General features: G+C 43.7%; 2 protein-coding genes across 5 annotated transcripts; both read left to right on the top strand.

Annotated features, from left to right (window-relative positions):
• Position 1: 1 nt before the first annotated feature.
• Positions 2-3,585, top strand: aldh7a1 (aldehyde dehydrogenase 7 family, member A1). 2 transcript variants are annotated; one of them, XM_085152183.1, is made up of 2 exons: positions 2-109; positions 1,483-3,585. In XM_085152183.1, the coding sequence occupies exon 2, from the start codon at positions 1,488-1,490 to the stop codon at positions 3,114-3,116; it is 1,629 nt and encodes a 542-aa protein (XP_085008309.1). In that variant the 5' UTR covers positions 2-109; positions 1,483-1,487; the 3' UTR covers positions 3,117-3,585. The 2 variants fall into 2 exon arrangements, with proteins under 2 accessions (XP_085008309.1, XP_085008308.1); XM_085152182.1 differs by lacking the exon at positions 2-109 and adding an exon at positions 155-255.
• A 6,690-nt stretch (positions 3,586-10,275) lies between these two features.
• Positions 10,276-22,840, top strand: LOC146490566 (guanine nucleotide-binding protein subunit beta-4). 3 transcript variants are annotated; one of them, XM_085152186.1, is made up of 11 exons: positions 10,277-12,665; positions 16,830-17,021; positions 17,270-17,308; positions 17,635-17,741; positions 18,340-18,354; positions 19,402-19,465; positions 19,793-19,955; positions 20,681-20,747; positions 20,990-21,191; positions 21,792-22,008; positions 22,500-22,840. In XM_085152186.1, the coding sequence occupies exons 2-11, from the start codon at positions 16,965-16,967 to the stop codon at positions 22,604-22,606; spliced, it is 1,038 nt and encodes a 345-aa protein (XP_085008312.1). In that variant the 5' UTR covers positions 10,277-12,665; positions 16,830-16,964; the 3' UTR covers positions 22,607-22,840. The 3 variants fall into 3 exon arrangements, with proteins under 3 accessions (XP_085008313.1, XP_085008312.1, XP_085008314.1); XM_085152187.1 differs by having other exon boundaries at positions 10,276-17,021; XM_085152188.1 differs by lacking the exon at positions 18,340-18,354 and having other exon boundaries at positions 10,288-12,665.
• Positions 22,841-23,032: the final 192 nt, after the last annotated feature.

Here is a 23,032-nt window from a genome sequence, read left to right as displayed (position 1 = left end):
TCAGAGAGCAGCAATTCTCAGCACTTCCGTTTCCACGGTGATAGTCGGAAGTGACTGCGAGTACTTCTATGCTTTGGAGCGGACGTGGCCCTGAGGATTTCACATCGACGTGAGTTAAAACTCGTCATAAGTGTCTCAAATGTAACTTTAAAGATTAAAAACCGATGCACGGATCGTGCACGTGCAGCCTTGATGAGTACACGCTGGTGTTGGTGAGTGAAAAGTGGAGGACCTTGAGTCACGGTCACGGTCACGGTTAGACTCAAAACATTGACTCTGTTCTAAGCGAGCATGTCCACGCTGAAAAAGCAGCAGCGCTGTTGTACGGACACGCTTATATTAGAATATCGGAAATGCCATCCTTAGATTACACGTTATGCGTCATCATTGTCCAGCTTCTGCAGCTCAATCCAAGTTTTCCAGCCTCGTGGTTGTCCGGTGTTGGGTTAATTGCGCAAGCGCACTTGCAAGCGTTAATGAACTTGCCTTACAGTAGCAGAGTAGCCTCAGGAAAGGTGTTTATATAACTGTGCCTCTTCTCAATTTCTAATTACTAAAATACACTTTTTATGTAATATGTAGGTTCATACATGTCGCAATAGTGAGGTTTACCATGTTATGAATTCAAAGTTAATAAATATATCTTTGAAAGTTTTATCCTTTTATGGGTTACTTATGAGGCCCAGTTGGTTGTTGTTTGTTAACAACCTGCAATGTTAATTAGTAACACTGGTTGTGCGATAACAAGCATGTATTTTTGTTATTGATTAATTTAAATCAATTTGCATTTTTTTCATCCATAAAACAAAAGAAAATTGGAGATAGCTCTGTTGTTTCAAGGTGGTGTCATCAAAATGTTTCTTTGGCTAATAATGACACATCAACAAGATTGTTTACTTTTTAAAGAGTATGAAACTTAGCACTTGTTAATTGGTTGATTTATAGATTAATTAATGAATTGAATTAGTTGTAGTAACAAAGTCAACACAGTCTGGTGGGTTACACATCCACCTTTGTCACAAAGGCCACTCTTTACAAAAATCCGACAGCCAGCACTGCCTGCTGTGGTGACCCTTTGTAAATACAGGGAGCAGCTGAAGGTCGCTTCGTTAATAATAACGTCTTGCAGACCTACATTATGTGCACATTTTTATTTTTGTGGAAAGTTATGAGAAATAGCTCATTTTATTAGATCTAAATATTTAAAGCCAAATTTTAAATGTTGCAGTGAAGCGGCTCTTCACCCTGTAGGGGAAAAGTATCAAACCTTTTTGGGTCTTTTCAGCCTTTCAAATGTAGTTTAGGTTTTTTGCTGCCTTTATATAACTTTAAGCTCCATCGTTGTATGGAGCATTTAAGACATCTCTTTTAGGTCTGTAATTTAGTTTTCATTCCCTTTTTTCACTTTGAAGCTGAAATGTCAATAATTATTTATGAATTCTCTTTAGTGCAAAATAAATTTTTAACTTTGCTTCCTTCCAGCACTCATGCAGCGCTGCACCACACTGACCCTTGCACGGCACAGCAGGCTCCTCTTAAGAAGTAAATTTGCACTTGTCCGGTGCCAGCAGTCAGCAACTATGTCAAGTCTCCTGATCAACCAGCCCAAATACGCGTGGCTCAAAGAGCTGGGTTTGTCTGAGGACAACCCGGGTGTTTACAACGGTAGCTGGGGAGGTAGTGGGGAGGTTATCACGTCATACTGCCCTGCCAACAATGAGCCGATTGCCAGAGTTACCCAGGCTACTTTGGCGGAGTATGAAGCGACTGTTCAGAAGACGAAGGAGGCTTGGAAGTTGTGGGCAGACATTCCCGCTCCTAAAAGAGGGGAGATTGTGAGACAGATTGGGGATGCATTGAGAAAAAAGATTAAAGTACTTGGAAGTCTGGTGTCTCTGGAAATGGGCAAAATCTATGTTGAGGGAGTTGGTGAAGTTCAGGAGTACGTTGACGTCTGTGATTATGCAGTTGGTCTGTCTAGAATGATCGGCGGGCCCATCCTGCCTTCAGAGAGACCGGGTCACGCCCTCATCGAACAGTGGAACCCAGTCGGCCTGGTCGGCATTATCACCGCCTTCAACTTCCCCGTAGCTGTCTACGGCTGGAACAACGCCATCGCTCTGACCTGCGGCAACGTCTGCCTCTGGAAAGGAGCTCCGACCACTCCTCTCACAAGTGTTGCAGTTACCAAGATCGTGGCTGAGGTGCTGGAGCAGAACAATCTCCCCGGCGCCATCTGCTCCATGACCTGTGGCGGAGCAGATATCGGCACGGCCATGGCAAAGGATGAGCGTGTGGATCTGTTGTCCTTTACTGGCAGCACTTATGTTGGCAAGATGGTGGCCATGATGGTGCAAGAAAGGTTTGGGCGCAAGCTGCTGGAGCTCGGTGGCAACAACGCCATTATCGTGTTTGAAGATGCTGACCTGAATCTCGTGGTGCCCTCTGCCGTCTTCGCTTCCGTCGGAACCGCTGGCCAGCGCTGCACCACAACCAGGCGGTTGATGCTGCACGAGAGCGTTCATGACACGGTGGTTGGAAGGCTCGCCAAGGCCTATAAACAAGTCCGCATCGGAGACCCCTGGGACCCCAGCACCCTCTATGGTCCTCTGCACACCAAGCAAGCTGTCGAGCAGTACCTGGCTGCCATCGAGCAGGCAAAGCAGCAGGGCGGCACTGTGGTCTGTGGAGGAAAGGTGATGGACCGTCCTGGAAATTATGTGGAGCCCACCATCATTACAGGACTGGCTCATGATGCCTCTATTGTCCACACCGAAACCTTTGTCCCCATCCTGTATGTCCTCAAGTTCAAGACAGAGGAGGAGGCGTTTGCCTGGAACAATGAGGTCCAGCAGGGTCTGTCCAGCAGCATCTTTACCAAAGATCTCGGCCGGGTTTTCCGTTGGCTTGGCCCCAAAGGGTCAGATTGTGGCATCGTAAATGTCAACATTCCCACGAGCGGAGCAGAGATCGGAGGAGCTTTTGGTGGTGAGAAACATACAGGCGGTGGAAGAGAGTCAGGCAGTGATTCATGGAAGCAGTACATGAGGCGCTCGACATGCACAATCAATTACAGCAAGGATCTTCCTCTGGCCCAGGGAATCAAGTTTGAGTGAGCCAGCCGGCTTTAAGCGTCGATGAGCCCGGAGGACAACACTAAATAGTTTGAATGGCCAACTGAAATGCACGGTAATGCATTTGCATTCAGAAAGGTCAGCTTGTGCTTAGATCTCTCTCAGTCACACAGGAAAACTGTATCTGTATGAATGTAGTTTAAAATTATTCTGGATTTAAAACAGTTTCAGGAGTTTTTGTTAAAGGTTAAATTTTCCCCCAAATGTGTGCACTTTTCTACAAGCACCCTAATGAAGTTTGGCTGATTGATTACAATCGTTACATTTTGGAAGAAAAACTAGACAAAGTTGTAAATGTGTCGATCGTTGCAGTTCACCATTAACAGAAATGTTGCGTACTCAACACTGGCTGTTTTGCACCCAGTTAACACATGAATGTACTGTAATTTCTATAATACACACTACTTTCCAGGCAACCAAACGACAATAAAAGGCAATGGGTTGACATGTGTACTGTCTGTGGATATTTTGTATTTGAATGCTTTCACTGAGAGAACCCAAGTGCACTAGCCAGTAAAATCTGGATTATGAACATTGGTACAATATCTTCTTTAAACAAATAATTAGGGATGCACCGATACCGATACTGGTATCGGGTATCGGGACCGATACTGTAAAATATCGGTTAACTCGTGGTATCGGTTAACTCGTAAAAGTTAACCGATACCACGAACCGATACTAACTTATTTCATTAGTCAGAGGGTGGATTGTCATTTTTGTTGTAGTTTTTTAGATTGGCCACTAGAGGGACATCCCGCGCTAAACAGGCTCAGGATTAGGCGAGTGAGACTGGCGGCTCCAGATAAAAAAGAGAAACTGGAGGCTGCTGTAGCTAGGCTAAACAAAATGTCAGCAGTGTGGAACAGCCAACTTTAACTCAGGTTTTGGAAAAGCAATGAAAAATGTCAAGAGAAAATCCACGGACAGTTAAAATAACAGAGGCTCTGACTCATTTTATCGCTCTGGATGACCAGCCAATGCCGGCCGTGGAAAACATAGGATTGCACCATCTTCTCAGCATACTCGAGCTGCGATATGAAATTCCCAGCCGCCCACACATCAGGGAGATAATGGTGCCAAAACTTTCTAAAGAGGTAAAGACAAGCAGTGTGTGCGATGTCAGTCCTTGGTTTAACGGCACAGTGGACTGATGATCCACGGGCAGATGAGGAGTTCGTTCGTCAATGCCAAATACTTTCGTTATTTTGTTTGTTTGTTTACAATATGGACACTCTGCAACAATTTAAAAGTTTATTTTATTCTCAAACCTAATTTGTATTTATTTTATTCCAAACAGAAGTGTTTATTTATTATTCTGAAAGCTCGAGACAGTGCCAATAGTTCAGTGATATTTTGTTAAATTACAATGTGCAGCTTGTGGGGATAGGTTAATTGGAAAATCCAAATTGCCATTAGGAGTGAATGTGCGAGTGAATGTGAGCACGAATGGTTGTCTGTCCCTGTGTGTGGGCCCTGCGACAGACTGGCGACCTGTCCAGGGTGTACCCCGCCTCTTGCCCTATGACAGCTGGGATAGGCTCCAGCACCCCCCGCGACCCTGAAAAGGAGAAGCGGAAGCGAATGGATGGATGGACAATGTGGAGACTCTGCAATAATTTAACAGAAGTGCTTATTTTTCACTTGAAATTTTTTTGTGGTCATTTTCATTAAGATTTTATTTTTTATCGGCAGGGAATATAATAAAACCTGTCTTCCAATTAATTGTATTTGTGTGTGTGTGTGGTAGAAGTATCGGTTTTTGTACTCGGTATCGGCAAGTACTCAGATCCAAGTATCGGTATCGTATCGGTTTGAAAAAACTGGTCTCGTTGCATCCCTACAAATAATGTGTGCGGTAATAATTTCCATGTTCGACCTGCACTGACAAGGAAGTTACTCCCGTGACCTGTCCTGGAACACAGACGCTCAGTTAGATTTGGTTGGGGGGGGGGGGGGTTGGAGGCCAGGTCGGTGCCTTTTTGGCTCTTTGGTTTATAATAAACAACCATGAAATTGTTCTTCAGTGAAAAAGTGTTGTCGGATTTTTCCCACACTGGGCGAAAGGGTGACTGGGAAAATCTCTCTGCAGGTACACATCATGTAATGTCCAATAAAGGCCAGGTTTTGTGAAAAAGTTGGGAAGAGATGATCAAAGTTATTAGCCTGTTGCATTTTAATGTGACTGACTTTGAAAATGAAAGTTTGTAGTTTAGCTCTGCTCCATTTTAATTTTTTTTAGAATTACAATCCTGGATTTTAGTTATGATGTACTCAGGGGGACGAGAAGATAAAAATCATAAACAAGCAGCGTACGCGTTTATTATATTTGACATTGTTTAATTTTATGGATCTTTGCAGCTGCTGATTACTGCGATGATTCAGTCATGGTGTGATATGCTCTGAGCACTGTTTACTGTCACGTTGTTAGGTACAACAAAGGGACATCTGTTGAACTGCTCGTTAATGCAAATATCAGACAGTCACATGGCAGCAGCTCTATTTAGGCATGTACACACATCCAAGCATCAGAATGGGGAAGAAAGGTAATTTTGAGCGACTGAGCCAGACTGTTTTAATCTAATAAGAAGCAACTCAAATATCACTAAGGAAGGCAGAAGAGCATCTCTGAACAACCAGCAGCCTGATGCTACACCAGATGCTACTCTCGGCAAGAACAGGTAACAACTCAGCCTCACCATAACTGGTAACGGACTATTGGAAAGATGCTAGCTGAGTCTTGATTTCTGTGTGACATCCAGATGGTGGGGTCAGATTTTGGGTGAATGACATGAAAGCATGGCTCCACTGTGCTTTCTGTTAATGCTTCAGTCTGCTGGTACTCTAATAGTGTGAGGGATGTTTTTATGGCACACTTTGGACCCCTCAGTACCAACTGATCATCATTTAACCACACCCTACCTGAGTGTTGTTGCTGACCGTGTCCATCAGCAACAACACTCAGCGGTTGCTAAAGGAAATAGCTCGCCTGTATTAGCACAGTGTAGCCGCCTTCTGCTTCCAGCAGGAGAGTGAGCTGTGTCACAAAACTCGGGTAATCTCAAACTGGGTTTTTGAACATGACAATGAGTTCACTGTACTCAAATGACCTCAGGTCACCAGATCTCAATCCATTAGAGCACCTGTGAGATTTAGTGGAACAGACGTCACGCAGTTGCTGCTGTTATGTAAAAATGGACCACAATCTCAGAAGGATGCTGTTGAATCAACCTTTTCATTTTTGTCTTAGAATATTCTAAACCGTTACAGAAAGGAAGCACATACTGGACAAAAGTGTTACTGTGGGAGTGGATCATTTACATTTAGACACGAGGCGCCGTCTAAACAAGTATATACAGGCTGTGTATGAATAGAAGCGCGTTTCTGCCATTAAAAATAAATCTTAAAAAAATTACCAGGTAAAGCAAAGTGGAAATTTATTATCTGTTGTTGCCTCAGAAGTTTTGCTTAATTCTTCAAAACTTCAAGTAATTTTCTCAGTTTTGAGTTATTGTCTTGGATATTTTTAAATTGAAATTCTAAGAAATTAACTCAAAATTTTGACTCACAAATGGAAAAAAAACAAGTTTTCATATACAGGAATGGTAAAATCAGAAGTCACACAGATGTCTCAAACTATAAATGCTCATGTTTTAAGATGCGCGTCAGAATCATGTTGATGAGTATTTAGGAGCCAATTTTGTTTATGCTGTTCTTCTAGGAAGCCCTGTATGAACACACACGTGTGGCCACCTGCCAAGGGACCTGCAACAAGTTTTTTGGTGGGAAAGTAAAAAAAAAAGTGGGATTATTCTTTCATTTCTATTTATTTACGTTCTTCAACTAGTACTGAAGAAATCAACTCTGTCCCTTTAATAGAAAAACTACTCCATCGGCTGTCCTTTGTCTCCCCCCCATATATCATCACCCTCCCACTCAGTAGCTCTCCATCCTCTAGCTCTCCATTTGCTGCTCCTCCTAGCAGTATCGCGGCTGAAAGGAAGAACTGAAACCACAGCGCTCTGTGCGACTCATAATCCATGCCATTTAGGACGTATGCAGAAACAGCCACTTCCCCTCCTCATCTGCACTGGAAAAGGTAGAAAAGCTTTCATTCTTTTTTTAATGTCAAGCTTTTTGATTCACAGCAATGATGTGTTGGCGCAGTAACCTCTATATTTACCAGGGAAAATGTACTTACTCAGGAATACTGAATACTGTACACATTCAAGTACAAATGAGAATATTCCTACTGTTTTAATATAGTATTTAAATCTTTTTTGATAGAAAAATTATGTTTCTGAGGCTAAAGTCTGCAGTATAAACCTTACTAAAACTCAGATATTTTTCTGGCACTTAACTCACCTTTTGGTGTTTGCAGTGTAATAGAGGAAACGCTGGTGACTGTGGTGTTTAGTGAGGTTGTGAACTCAGACTTTGTACCTGGTATAAAGTTGGTTTTGAGGCAGTGCAGAGGTGAACTGTAGGTCTTATCTCATGGTAAAAATCTGTGGTGCACCAAAATGTCAAGTCAAAAAAGAAAAGGGAAAGAAATAGTGTGCTCGTGGTAATAAATTAATGATCACGTGGCGTCGGAGGGTTGAAGCTGTTTGGCGGCCTCTGCAAACGGTGGTATTGGCACACCAATGTTATTCCTCACTCCCCCAATACTGATGTGTGATCTAATTCTTTGGAAACTCAGAGCATGTTGGTTCATGCTTTGTGCTGCTTGTTGCACCCCTGGTTTACAGAAGTGTCTGGGATTCCCCTGGACTGAAACACTCTCACTTCTTCTGTTTGCACATTTCCTCCGCAGCTTCTCCCTAAATCAAAAGATTAAGGGTTGGTCTTCCTTAATGTAATTGAGGGCGTCGTTTGATTAATAAATGTGGAAATTGTGTATTTTTGAAACCCACAGTGAAAATATAGCATCAAAAAATATGCAGCTTTTCAACAAATAATTGAAAATAAAATTTATAAAAAGATAAATCTTTGGACACTAGAACATTTATTTGATTTTAACCTGGATATTAACATTATAGAAAAACACTCGTGCTCTAAATTTTTCTTCTTGTAATTTAATGTTGTGTGCTGGAGACATAAAGCTTCGTGGGCAAAAAAAAAATTAACCCTGGAGAACCCATGGGGTCAAATTTGACCAATGGGGTCAGAGCCAACCCCATTGGTCAAATTTGACCCCATGGTTTCCCTAGAAAACCAATGGGGTCGGCTCTGACCCCATTGGTTCTCCAGGGTTAAACCTGATTTTATTCTATGTGAAAAAGTTGATGTCATAATAATGGCATCGCACAGATCCATACATATAGATGTATTATCTTCTCCTAAATGGACACAGTGCCACTTCTGTATTACATGTCCATACTTCTGTTTTGCTCTACCAATGTGGATAGCAGCAGTACATGACTTCACAGTCGTTGATCGAGGAGTGTGATTCCCAGCACAACACGCGAGGCATGATCACAGACGGGTTCTTCGCCAAGCTGCTGCTGCGTGACACTCTCATGGCCCAGGAATAGCACTGAGATTAGACAAGAACCTAAACCCTTCATGTTATTTTTACGAGTTCATAATGACATCAATTGCCAAGACCCGCGCTGAATGAAGCGTCAAAACCATGGCAGAGCTGAGACACAGTGTCTCCTCACCTCTTCTGTAAATATTGACAATTTGAACATAAAATTTCAAATTAGGATTCATCACTCCAGACGCCTGTTGTTACTGATTTTCTGTCCAGCTCTTGTGTAATTTGGCAAACCTCAGCCTTCACCTCTCTCTGTTTCCCTTCCTTAAGAATGGCTCTTGACAGACACCTTTCCTCTGAGACCATTTGTGAGACTTGAACATAAGATGGATCAAATAAAGGGTCAGATGCATCTCTCAAATGCATCATGTGTCAGGTCTTTCCTAGATTTGATTCGCATACTGATCCTCTGCTGTAGATAGTTTTTGTAGGCCAGTCTCCTACATTTTTTTAATAACGCACTGCACACTATGCTGAGATATGCCATGTTTTTGCACCACGTTTTGCACCAAAACCAGACAGTGTCCGAAGAAAAAGTTTGAAAGACCTTCGGGAAGCCTGGACCCACTGCTCCAGAAAGCAGGCTGGCTCTTTGGAAGCAAAATATAACAGAGTGGCACAGCACATTGAGAAATGACACAGAGGTCACAGGACAGGACATAGACCATTATGTGTCCAAATTCAGAGATTGTTCTCCATCAAGCTTTTACTCAAAATACATAATTTGACAAGGGCCAATCAAGGCTAAGCTGTGGCAGTCTGCAAGTAAAACCCAGAATTTGCCAACATCTATTTTCCTCATCACAGAGTGAGACAGGACTGGTGAGCTCAGCAAGGCACGCATATTTTAAGTCACTTTGCACTCTTCAAGAGGGCCTTTTTTTCAATAATCCATTATGCATAGCAGCTCTGGCTCTCCCTGGTATTTCTCCTACCTTTTTGACGTCAGTTGCCATTTGTGAGGGTTACCCTGACAACGGCCTGCCTCCCCGGGAGATGTCTGGTGGATAAGATTGCCCCGATAAAGCCTTTTACTGTTGCTACACATTTTAATTGCCTCTGATACAGTGAAAGTATTACATGGGGGTGTGACGGCATGTGGCCTAAAATCGAAACATCGGGATTCAAAAAACCCCAACATTTAGGAGGTTCAATTCAATTTTCAATTCAATTTTATTTATATAGCGCCAAATCACAACAAAAGTCGCCTCAAGGCGCTTCATAGATACAGAGAAAAACCCAACAATCATATGACCCCCTATGAGCAAGCATAGGGTGGAGGATTGACGTCCCATTATCTCCACTCGATCGGATCCCCCACGTTTTGGGGTCATTATTGAGCAGTCCTGTGAAACTGAATTGGATATGATAGATCTATTTTTGAGCACACTGTTCTACACGAGACACATGCATTACCCAGTTTAAAAATGTCATATATAAAGGTGGTGTAATATGAGAAAAGATCACTGGAATTCCCCTGAACAATATGCACACAGATTTATGATATGAGGCAGAAAGATCAGATATTATCCTGGTGATTTTATATTATTATTATTTATTAACTAAAACGAAAAACAAACAAACCCTAACCCCCCTCCCCTTATGGATTTCCATAAACATCAGTGATAATACGCTGAAATGTATTATTACAGCATGCTGAGAATTTTGTATCCACGCTGACAAACAGAAAAATCCAGATTGTGCCGACCTGTTGATGGTTTTGGGATGACTTGTAGTCAGCAGTATACAGGTACGTCAGTTCTTGCTGTTTCTCCTACACCATAAAACCATCGTAAAATTCAAATGATGTTATTCACTTGCATGACTGCTATGCATTGAGCTGTGTTGCTAAATTCAAATAAATGCAAAAATGTACAACAACACGACAAAGCTACTGTACACAATACCTGTTCCAGGCTCCAGGACACTATTTATAGCCTCGGCAACATGTGTGTCTTCCTTTTTTTCACACACCAGGCTATTGATGTTCTATTTTTACAGTGTCAATTTGCTCCCCCAACCCTGCTTCTTCCTTTCTGGTTGCTAAGCAATGGACCAAGGGACCTGATTGGCCTAGGATGTGCTTTTGGACACACTGACTGCGATTCTCAGCTGGTTAATGAATTCAGTCTTTTTTACTGAGAGAGAACACAAGCTGACTTCTTCTTAGGCAGTTATCTTCCATTTAAAACCAATCTCTGATCCAAAACACTACAAAAAAACCCAAAAAACTACAGCACTCAGTGTTGACTAACGTAGCGCATGACTAAGGCTGAGCTGTAGCGGTGTTCAGGCTGTGTGATTTAGCTCTACCTTGTGCAATTAGGAGTCTATTTTTGCGTAACACAGACATGATCTGACAAAACGCTAAAGGGTGACCCAGTATTATGTCATCTGTGAAACCAGCTGGCTTAAACTTGTTAGTACAACTTTACAAGCACGCTATAAATGAAACAGTAATACTAAAACCACTTAAATGTTCTGCTTATCTTCATTATGACTGATAAGATGTATTTTCTATAACACATGGGCAAATTATTGATTGTGGTTTTGGCAGGTGTCATCCTATGGATCTATTTTGCTAAATGCTGTAGAATGTGTGGTTTTAATGTATGCATACTGGCTAATGAATAAAACATACTGTGAATAATATCCTGTTCCGAGGCTGTGCAAATTAACACTGTAAAATAAAGAAAATGTAATCCCATTGGCACTAATGGCAAACCATCCAAGGCATATGTCTCTGCTATCATGGTAATCCTAATCCTCATACTACTGCTGTGTGTATGAATTAAATTAGACTTAATCTGCCCCCATGCAACTCCGAAAGGAAACCAGGCGCTGGAAAACTTTCATCTCCCTTCCATTGATTATGGCTCGTGCAGAGATATGGAAAAGCCTATCCCACTGCTCCCTTTCATTGGCCCCATTAAATATTCATCCTGTCCTAATGGAGAGAGATCGTTTTCAATGAACCCACTGCAGGCCAACTGCTGTGTGCCAGGGTGAGACTTGGCACAGCTGTCTCCTGAGGGATTTCAGTTTGTTTTAGACAGATTTATAATTCTAACTCACTCATTAGATTTGTCTGAATAGTAAAACAACGAAATCCATTAAACTGTCAAGAAACCAAAGGATGACTAGAGAAAGTAGACAAATATTTCTGCTACTTTGATGATGAAGAGCGAGCTATGTTTGTCATGAGCTGCACTTACCACTCATTTTTGATTTTGATTAATCATTTCTTGTCTGGCCTTTCACGGTGCGAAGCTCTACCTGCAGGCACCTTCACGTCTCAGCCATCGCTAGTCTGTGGTCACAACTGTTGCTGTTGACAGACTACATTCGTGAAGTAGTTAAAAACACTGCAGTCTCCTCACTTTCACTTCTACTGCAGTGTCTGCGTTATTAACTCAGTTTGTATTTGAATGAGGGGGCAAAGGTGGAGTTTGCAAACCTTAGATGTGTCGTTTGAATCACTACAATGACTGGCTTTTTAGGTCTAATATTTGTTTCCTGTATCCCATTCGGTTCCTTTTTGTAGAGGGAGCTGCCAGACGGTACCATTTCACCCGTGGGGTGTACGTGTCATTAAATATATTTCTAGAGCTAGTTAAAGTGTTTTTAATGATTCCTCGAGATTATTGACGTAATTATAACTAATTTAGTACGACATGGTTACACTATAAGTTGTTGTATTAACAAGGAAACATGAATATGAATGTGTCGTGTAGCGGACACCCCTCAGCGTAGGCTGTTGCTATGTTCCCACTTTCATGGGTGTGGTGATTAGCCTGCTTGGTGAAAATTTTAGTCAAATCCGACACGAGTCGCGCTCGCTTCTGACCATTTAAACCGATTAAAACGGGCTTAAAATTAGCACGGCTCCCTTTGCGATTCCCTCACAGCTGCGGCCATGGTTGTCGTGTGAAAACGGATCGGTGTGACTCGGACTGAAGGACGGACGGAGCCCCAAACCGCCTGTTTTCAGGTGAGGACGTGCACTCAAGTCTTGATATTTTGGTGGCCTTTTTTTATTTTTCTTTTACAAACGCTATTTCCTGTTCTGGTCGCGGCTGTTTTTGTTTGTTTTACATTGAGCTCGGCTGATATGCAAAACCCGCCGTTAGCTGGTTCACTCCAGGCAGCGGTGTTGAAATAACTGTTCCCGGGCTGCGCTGTTTTCTTTCTCTAAGCTAAAAGCTTTACGTTGCTGAAACGTCTCTGCTCACCAAACGCGGCCTTTTACACACTGTCAGGCGGAACTGTAGGGGCAAAACCCGTCACTGGGCAGACAGCAGATCAGATATTTCCATTTCATACATCTGGTTCTCTCATGTGTGGTTGCGTAGATTTTCTTTTCCTTTTCTACTAAATATACACGACAGCCTTCCTCTGAGCATCAACTGGTGCCGCGCTGTTTGCTCTTTGGTCCGTGTGTCACGGATGTATTCAGTCTTTACACGTTTGTAAACATGGCATACATTTGGATTTTGGTCTTTGCATAGTAAAGTGTTTCACTGTTTAAAAAAAGCTTTTAAATGTGGGGAAAGCATGACCGGCTAGCTGATCGGTCGGTAAGATGATCGGAAGGATGACTTCTAAAGTCACAAACGTCCGCAGCAGTTTCGCAGAGGTTTATGTCCTACTATAAACTGATATGCTCGGGTTTGGGCCTCTGCTTTGACCCAGAGAGCAGCGTGACGCTTTGGGGGGATTTTATTTAAGCATTAACCTACTTCAGAACAAGTGTGGAAGCAATGAAATCATAATCATGGCGCATATTTCCTGTGCAGTTTCATATGTGCTCTAGTTATTGCAGGAAGCCTCTCACCATACGGGACATTTTTCAGATATTTGCTTCATTCTCCAGATGTCTGGAATAGTCTGTAGGTCACCTGAACAAGTTCACACCTGTGGAGTCGCCCTGCTGCATTTGCAGTTTCACACGCTGAACCATAGCCTGCTACTCATTTCAGGAGGTGCACATTCACTACAAATCACGTTTTGTCTTTTTGGTGTGTTTTCTAACAAATAACCCAGCACATCAGCTGAAGACAAACAAACAAATCTAATACTAGTCGATCTTATCTAGTAATCGGCAGCTCGGTGGTTCGATCCCAGATATTGATGCCTTCATCTGAGGGTGATAGAGCACTTAGACAAAGCAAAAAGAGCTTGTGTGAACAATTGTATAAAGTGCTTTGAGTGCTCGCTAGACAAGAGCCTGGAAAACGTTGGTTCAGAGCACTGATTGATTCCAGGTAATTAAAATTTTATCACATGCAAACTATGTGAAGCTGTAAGTCATTCTTTTTAATAATAAGAGGATTTGTGCTGTATACAGGTATAAGATATGATTTCAGTAGTCATAATATGAACAACTTACTGTAAGCACAGGTATAAGGTGCTCACAGCAGGCCCAAGTGTGTCCACACCTGCATGTTGGTAAACTTCCTGCTCATTTCATTTTGCTGTGCCCCTAAAGCTGCTGCTCTGTTAACCAAACTAGACTGTGTGTTCTCACAGTTGGGTTTTTCTGATCCAGATCTCATAGGACTTGCCTTTGGAGTTCCCGTGGTGTCCTTAGGTGTAGTTCTGCCTTAACATGAACTACTGTGTCTGTGCGTCTGCAGGAGCAGACCCTGAACAGTCTGACACGGATGTTTGGTGAGCGAGCAGTGAACTTATGTGTCTTGGAGTTGGATGCAGTTCAGATAACGTTTGCATTCCTCACACATGATAAACACAGACAGGTTTGCAGTATTGATTAAGTCATAAAAGCAGCAACAGCAGCCAGTATCATATTAAACTATTAAACTATTAATTAACATTCAAAGAAACTAAAATCGGTGAGTTTAAAAAAAGATTATTATACTGCAGGCTTTGAGTGTTTTTTCTGTTACTGTAACAAATCTAAATGTCATTTTAATATATTGTAGTTTTTACTTATTTTATAGATTTCTCGTGTCTTAATTAAAATGTTCTTTGTCCTGATGATTTGATGCTTTGTGAAACACTTTGTGAACTATATTGATCAGTACTTAAGTCATTACTCATTACATTTGATTGCTGCTGTTAATGAGAAGTAATTAAATAAAGGTCACTTTGGCTTTATAGCTAAACATTTTGTGCACAAACACTGAGTGATGTTCAAGCTGTTTGTTGAGATTATTCTCAGTGATTTAGCAGGTGACACATTCACCTGTAATGGGAAAGCTCTGCGGTATGAGACCAGGAGGAGACACACCCGGGCTCGGGGCATCAGCAGCTAGTGCTGGGCCCAGGCCTGGAGTCTTTGCACAATCAAAGATGCACATCTGTCCGCTGTCCTGATCCCTTGGGAAATAAGGGAGCAGCCGAAAATACCCGTGGTCAGTTTTCAAAATAAAATGTAGTGTTTGTGATTATTTCCACCAGTGCCTTTCTGTCTTACATATCCACAGTTTGAAGCAGGCAGCAGATGTTTTATCCCAGTTTAGGCACCGCGGTGTCCTGTCGGCCACTGCGAGCACCAGGCTGAACAAGATGAATGAATGCACGGAGGGCTGTGTGCTTGGATGCTGTGCAGAGAAGTAGCAATTGTGGCCTCCCGTGGCCTATCGCAGAGGCCCCAAATGTGGCGGCGGTGCCAAGCAGACCTATCTGCTATACTGGCACCACATACTAAACAATGGGCAGCTGCAACACACAGCTCCGCTTTTGTTGCGCCTGATCCTGCGCCATGATCTAGGTCTTTGTAGGCCAGCTCACTGGCTGCACGCATGACTCAAATCACACAAGTGGAGGGAAAAAATACACAAACGACCCGAGTTTCACAACTGTAAGTCACTACACGTAAATGTTGTATGAGCGTGTCTTTGTGCTTACGACAGCACTTTCATGTGTTCTGTTTTAGCTGCTGAATGAATAATAATCACTACTGGAACATCTCCCACAAATCAGTGCTTGCAGTTTTATTCTGGTTGGATATCCTTCTGTCTGTCAGCCTATGAAGCTGAATCATTTCTCACATCATCTCCCAGCATAACCAGGAGGTGGAGAAGGTCAAACTGGGTGTTATGGTCATCCACGAGAGGCACACGGTGACGTGGCAGAGAGGTACAGGGTAGTGGATCCATAGCAGTGATAGCGTGCACATCACTGGAGAGCTGACGCCCAGAGCCTTCTTAGTGGGGGTTGCGTCAGCTGGAGAAGACGGTGACGTCACTCCTAGACAGCTGAGAGCGTTGCAGTGCTGTCAAAGGCCCCGTTGGCTGAGCCGAGGCCACGACGAGCAGTCGAGGTCTCTGTTGTGTCAGTGCAGTGGAAAAACAGCCAAAAGCAGCTCAAGTGATGTCGAGATAAACGTCATCTGAACTGTATAAACATCTTATCATTATCTTAAGTTGTTTACCTGCTTTTTTTCCACCTCGTGTACCACGGTTTTAAAGCATCTGCAAAACTGAAGCTGAAACACAAACATCCTCCTCATTACATCTGCACTATGTCCTGTGAAGAAAGACTGAACTTTGCTTAATTGTTGAATTTTAGAAAACGGGACTAAAAATGTAATCTCACTGAGTTTGTCTTCTGGACTGTGAAACAGTGGAAAGTCAGGGGGCGGGGCATGTTGGAGGCGTGTGGAGGGGGTTGCTGTCCAAACATTTCCAAGGCGTGTGTAAGTGCTCTGTGACCCACATTCAGACTCCCCAAGGTAAAGGAAGTGGCAACCGGCATGTGCGCGCGCATGTTTGTGCGCATGCATCTGCAAAGGGATGACGCACTTAACCCTGACACACACATTTAGATACACACACACACACAAACTGAAAAATATATGCTTTTTCCACTTGGACCTGTTATCAAATAGACAATCCAGATCTGCCCACAGTACACAACAGAGCACATTCAACACAAAAACACAGACGGCGGGCGGAGCAGCCAGTGCAATGCAGCAACACAAAAGGCTGATTGAGCCAGTAAAGGTCAGAGCCGGGCTCAGATGGCCTTTTGAACCAGACTGAGGAGGGTGTTTGAAGAGCCAGACCACCCGTGGAGCTGCTGCCACCCCACCCTCTGCAGCACCTTCTTCTTTGGTGTGAACCCAAACAGGACACTTGTGTTTGTTTCCCATCCTTCAACCTAAAAGTGTTTCTGTCTGTCTTTCTTGCAGGCATCAACTGGTAAAGTGTGCGTGAGTGCGTGTGCGTGTGTGTGTGTGTGCGTGTGAGTTTGCATGCGTGTGTGAGCAGGCACGTGTGTTTTCCCAGCGTAGTCGGTGTTTGGAGCGTGGCCCATCAGCGAAACAATGAGCGAGCTGGAACAATTGCGACAGGAAGCCGAGCAACTACGCAATCAGATTCGGGTACGACGACATGCTGTTTGTGCTTTTTTGTTTATATTGTTGTTGTTTTTGTGTGTGTGCGTACATCACACGTGTGTGTTCACTGCGTGCAGCGACACTGTGACGTGTGTAACTTTTGTCAGTCTGTGTGATTGCTGTTGGATCATCTCTGCGACTGGCAGTGAATCACAGCAGGTTTAAACACATTGATAAGCTGTTTGCTACGTGATGGTCGAACACGCTAAAGTTCCCGTTTTGTTATGTTGCAGGATGCCAGAAAAGCCTGCAGCGACTCCACGCTGTCACAGGTACGAGTTTAAGGTTACTTTAAATCTATAAATGCATTTACCATTCGGTTCATTGGTAGATCCACACGTGTTACTTGTGAATAATGTGTGAGAAATTACATTTGATCAATTATATCTCATGTAAATCAGAATAACAGGGGATCTCATTATTTACACATGCTGTCATTGGATCCATATAAATATCCCACAGACGTGCAGCGAGCTCGTCTAACGTTCGCCCCGCTGCCGTCGACAGATAATGGCCTGTGTTTGCAGCCGCTGCTGGCGTCCACTGATGAGTGAGCCTTCTAGTGTAGCCACTGACACGTCTTCCTGTGTTTTGGCAGATCACAGCTGGTCTGGACTCGGTGGGCCGGATACAGATGCGGACGCGACGCACTCTCAGGGGCCACCTGGCCAAGATCTATGCAATGCACTGGGGGAGTGACTCCAGGTAGTGTGCTGGTTATTAACAGAATTGTTAACTGCAGCCAGGATGTGAAATTCACTCGAGCTGTTTATCTTCTGCTCTCTCACTGAGCGTTCGCTTACTACGGCTTTGGTTTTTGTTGTATTCGTACATTAATCACTCAGCTGTTTTCTGCTGGAGGAGTCCAGAGCAGTGAGTTTGGACTTGTATTCACTGAGATGCTGCTTCGCCTCATAGCATCTTTTCTGAATTGGCAGTAGTTGATCTGCTTTGTCTTTAGCTGGCTGTGTGCTGGCGCTGAATTTGAGTCCTGGTTGGTCAGTAACAGGATGACAGTGGTCCGACTACATGGAGTCTGCCTGTGGGGCTGATGGTCTGCAAATATGAACACACCTTTAGAAAGCAGTCGTAACCATAAATCCTCAGTCACATCCTGATTAATCTCTGTTGATGCTTCATTTATTAACAGTTTGTAGACCAACAAGCTCCAGGTGAAAGTGTGCTGCACAGCAAAAATGACAGTCCTCACAACATCTCGTGTTTATTGCTGTTAAAAACTGTATCTTTGTGTGTGTCACTCTCTTTCTTTGTGTCTGTCTTCCAATGCGATGCACTGGTGCAGTGACGACAGTCCCAGGTGTGGGGCTAAACTACTACCACTACTGCTGTTCATGTTTTTACTGCTACCTGTCTATTAATATGACTAATACCACCATAAATGGGACGAGCACCGTTTTACTGTGAGCACAATCGCAGCTCCACAGCTTATTTAATAATCTTCTTAAGGATGCAGTTTGTAAGTTCCTAAATCAGAACATTTTTTAAAATAATTAATATATTTATATTTCAAATTTTCCCAGTGAGGAAATCTTCAGCTGTCGCTACATGCACTGAGTGCTCGATGAATTCAAGCTTACAAACTGCCTTTTTAACGGTTTGCTGCAGTTATGACACTGAGACGGAGCAGTTAATGTCACCGTTAGTGTGCATGCATCACTAATCCTTAGGCAATACGTAGATACAGATTAATAAGTGTCTCTGTTTTTGTAGTTAGTAGTTTTAACATAAGATGCAGTTTTATTAGCAGGTTGTGATCAGATGCAGGGCTGACTGTCCTCGTTGGTGTGTCGGTGTGCCTGGGTGTGCCTCGCACCCTCCCGGTAACCCTGCAGGTGGCCACTGTTTGATTTGTATACAGCTACTGACATTTGAGCATGATAGCTCTCCTCTTGATTTGTACCGCAGCACCAACAAGCTACTTCCTGTCCCCGGAGAGATGGAAACACCCAGTCAGGATAGGAGGGAGGGGTTCCAGCTGTTTGTGCATCTGCACCATCTGTAGATCTCGCCCTATCGTACCCATCTCTGACTCCACCTTTTCTCGGGGCTATTTTTGCTGCCGATACATTTAGCCCCGCCCCACCTCTGCTTCTTTCTAGCGCTTTCTCACCCGACAGTAGACTTTCATGTAGCTGGGGTAATAAATATTCCATAGAGTGGGACATTACCCGGGACGAAGAGGCTTCCAGCGGGAGACGTGAGAGCGTTGTAACCAGGCTGACAGTGCAGCACAGTAACTTGCAAGGCTGGCTCTCATTGCTTTTAATGAATCGGGTGCATGCAGCTTAGCTCGTGTAGGCTTTTCACCACGAGCTCAGAGTCACGCTGCTCTTCTCGTTTTTAGGTTACTTGTCAGTGCATCACAAGATGGGAAGCTAATCATCTGGGACAGCTACACAACAAACAAGGTTTGATTGTTTTTGTTGTGATTTTTGTAACACCTGCACCTGCATTAAGATCCAACCCAAGTAAAATAGTGATTTCAGACCCTCATCTCTCACGTGTGCATCAGTTAATTACAGCTTCTACTTTCTGTATTTTATTTTGTTTGCAACAGCACCAGATGAAGGAATAGAAGAATCCATCCTTTCATTTCCTTTTTAGTTCCTATAAGTGAAAATAATGTTTTGATGTAATTTTCATCCGTTGAACTCTTGAAGCTTTTAGTCAAACTAAGGCGCCACATGAAGCGCTTTCACTGTATTTAATAAAGAAATCACTTTCCTTTTAATCAGATGCACGCCATCCCTCTGCGCTCTTCATGGGTGATGACGTGCGCCTACGCCCCTTCTGGAAACTACGTGGCCTGCGGAGGTTTGGACAACATCTGCTCCATATACAGCCTGAAGACCCGCGAAGGCAACGTGCGCGTCACCAGAGAGCTACCTGGACACACAGGTAAGCACACGCCCAGGCAAGAAACAAATGGTTAATTACAAACGAGCACTAGAGCCACATGAAGGGGAAAGTTAGTGAAACTACGTCCGAGTCGCAGAAAGTCATCGTTTGTGTTTTAGCTCGTAAACACAGGGTGGGGGTAAGTTAAGGATGAGCTCTGCAGAAAGCTGCAGCCGATCAGAAGGAAAACCAGAACCAGCAGGATCATTGAGTCGTTTCACTAACTCACCTACATGAGCCGGTTTAGAGGCTGGCGTTTGATTCATCAACTTTATTCTCAGAATGAATAATATTTTTCTTAATGTGGCCCTGACACTCTGTCATAATTCACAGACCTTCAATAAGATCTTTCATATTTCTTTCTTTTTTTATTGATTATTTGTTGCTTTTATTGGAAAGTGAAGATTAGACAGGTGAGTCTGGGGGAGGCAGAGACCAGCGACCCTTATATTTATTTATTCTGTTTTCATATTAAACATTTGAATCTGACTTCGTACTGTAGCTGTAGATCCTGCATGGCTGACGGGGGCCATAAGGGCTACAGCGTAGTGGCTCACACAACATCCCAGTTTGATTTCAGGAGGAGACATTAATCCCTTTAGGGTTGCATTAGGAAGCACAGCCAGTGTGAAACATGTGGAAGAGCTGACAGTAGGTAGAGGAAACACACAGTGTGAGTGGGGCGCACACAGGAGTCTCATCTGGAACCTTCTGTTTGCCTCCAGGTTATTTGTCCTGCTGCCGTTTCTTGGATGATAACCAGATACTCACCAGCTCTGGAGACACCACCTGGTGAGCAGTTAAACCGTTCAGTTCTCTTCATGATGGAAATATTCCAGTGATGTGTCGCAGTAGACTGCGGACGCTCTTACGAGCTGTGTAACGTGTTGTTGTCACCGCAGAAGGTTTGTGAAGCTGCGTGCAGAGCCTTTGATCACTGCGATGATCTTGCAATACGATGCATGAATTAGAAAGTCTAATAAAGCATATTTTTCATGAAGAGTTCATATGTCTGTCCTGCTTCCTCGTTGCAGTGCATTGTGGGACATAGAGACAGGCCAGCAAACTACAAGCTTCTCTGGCCACACAGGCGATGTGATGAGCTTGTCTTTGAGCCCGGACTACAAGACCTTTGTGTCGGGAGCCTGTGACGCCACTTCCAAGCTGTGGGACATCCGCGACGGCATGTGCAGGCAGTCGTTCACCGGCCACGTGTCTGACATCAACGCTGTCACCGTGAGTACCCCAGATTTAATCACAAGGAGACGTGGGAGCGTCGACGATCACAAAGACTATTGCAGATCGATTATGTCTCAGCATCTTAGTAAATGTGGCCTGGTGTTTATCTTTGTTATGAGCGCTTCCGCGTAGCAGACTTCTGGGAAAATTGTGGGCTGATCCTGTTTATTCCAAACAAACGTCTGTCACTGTAGCCTGACAGAGAACCGGGATAATACTGGAGCAAATGTTGAGCAGGAGAGCACCCAGCCAAAGAGGGTGGAGTCTGACTGAAATGTATTGATAAAGTTATCATTTAGTCAAATGAAAAAGGCTCATTTAAAAACTGAAGACGTGAAGGTTAAAGTTCACGGCCTTTACGTCAGTGTGATGAAAGCAGAGCGACTGAAGCTGAGCACCTTCCTGTGGAGGAACCGGCTGACGTCAGTGTTTGACAACAATCATCATCTATCAGTGTTGTTGTCATGCTTCCTGTATTATAATCTTTTCCTGGCAGTGTAAAACAGGCATCGCCATAGAAACGACGTCCTTAGAGACAAAACCCTGAAAACTTACAATTCATCACTTATCTGCGCGATCCATGTCCCCCCCCGACAGTTTTTCCCCAATGGGAATGCCTTTGGGACGGGCTCTGACGACGCCACCTGCAGGCTGTTTGATCTGCGTGCAGACCAGGAGCTGATGACATACAGCCACGACAACATCATCTGCGGCATCACCTCCGTGGCGTTCTCCAAGAGCGGCCGCCTGCTCCTGGCCGGCTATGATGACTTCAACTGCAACGTCTGGGACACGCTGAAGGGCGAGCGTGCAGGTGAGTCACACCTGAACTCTGTGGGTTCTCTACTACTGACTAAGAACTTATTCAGCTCCTGTAAACAGTTTGTGTTCATGAAGACGCCCATGTTGCTTTTTAACGATTGGTGGCGTCTGTCAGCTGACGACGTGCACGTCAGTGAGCGTTGCTGCTTGTGCACATGCAGCACTTCAGATTTCTTATTGTTCAACAGCCGACTGGTCCCATTAAAGTTGTGGTATTATTCAGAGTTGAAGGACTCGGATGAAGTGAGGGACATGCACGCAAACTGAATCCAACTCTTCTGAAGTGAGTTGAATTCAAACCAGTGAAACCAGTGGAACCAGTGGACTTCGACGAGATAACGGATGTGAAACACGAGCTGATAAATACAGACATCATGAAGGCCTGCATCACAGCTGATGTTGTAAAGTCATTACTGACCTGCAGAGTCTCAGTGGGATGGAGGTTTGTTCTGACCTGTGACTGGTTTGTTTTTCACCCTCCAGGTGTGTTAGCGGGCCACGACAACAGAGTCAGCTGCTTAGGAGTGACGGGCGACGGCATGGCTGTGGCCACCGGCTCCTGGGACAGTTTCCTCCGGATCTGGAATTAAACGAGCCTGTCATACTCAAAAACTACCCCCTCCTCCCTCCACAACCCCACCCGGCATATCCCAACTCATCACTGGGCGGGTGCACACACTGTGTTAGCTGACTGTCCTTAACCCCAGTTATCATCTCTGCTGGTGACCTGTGAGAAAGCACCAGCTGCTTCCTACCAGATGTTTAGTTTTGTTCAGCGAGCCATTGCTCAGCAGCAGAAATCAGAGTGTCCAGTAAAAATGTTACAGAAAAGATTTGGTCCTCACACGAATAATTTTCCAAAGGTTACCATGACTAACAACAAGATTAGCATCGGTGTCTAACATGTACATTTATATATAAAGACAGTATATACATATATATGTATAGCATTGTGTGTGTATATATGCATCATATATGCATATATAATGTGTATGTATATATTTTTGTAGATTATT

The sequence above is a fragment of the Neolamprologus multifasciatus genome, chromosome 23 (assembly GCF_963576455.1).
Source record: "Neolamprologus multifasciatus chromosome 23, fNeoMul1.2, whole genome shotgun sequence".
NCBI lineage: Eukaryota > Metazoa > Chordata > Actinopteri > Cichliformes > Cichlidae > Neolamprologus > Neolamprologus multifasciatus.
The sequence above is the reverse complement of the archived record's forward strand: the minus strand, read 5'-3'. Positions and strand labels throughout refer to the sequence as shown.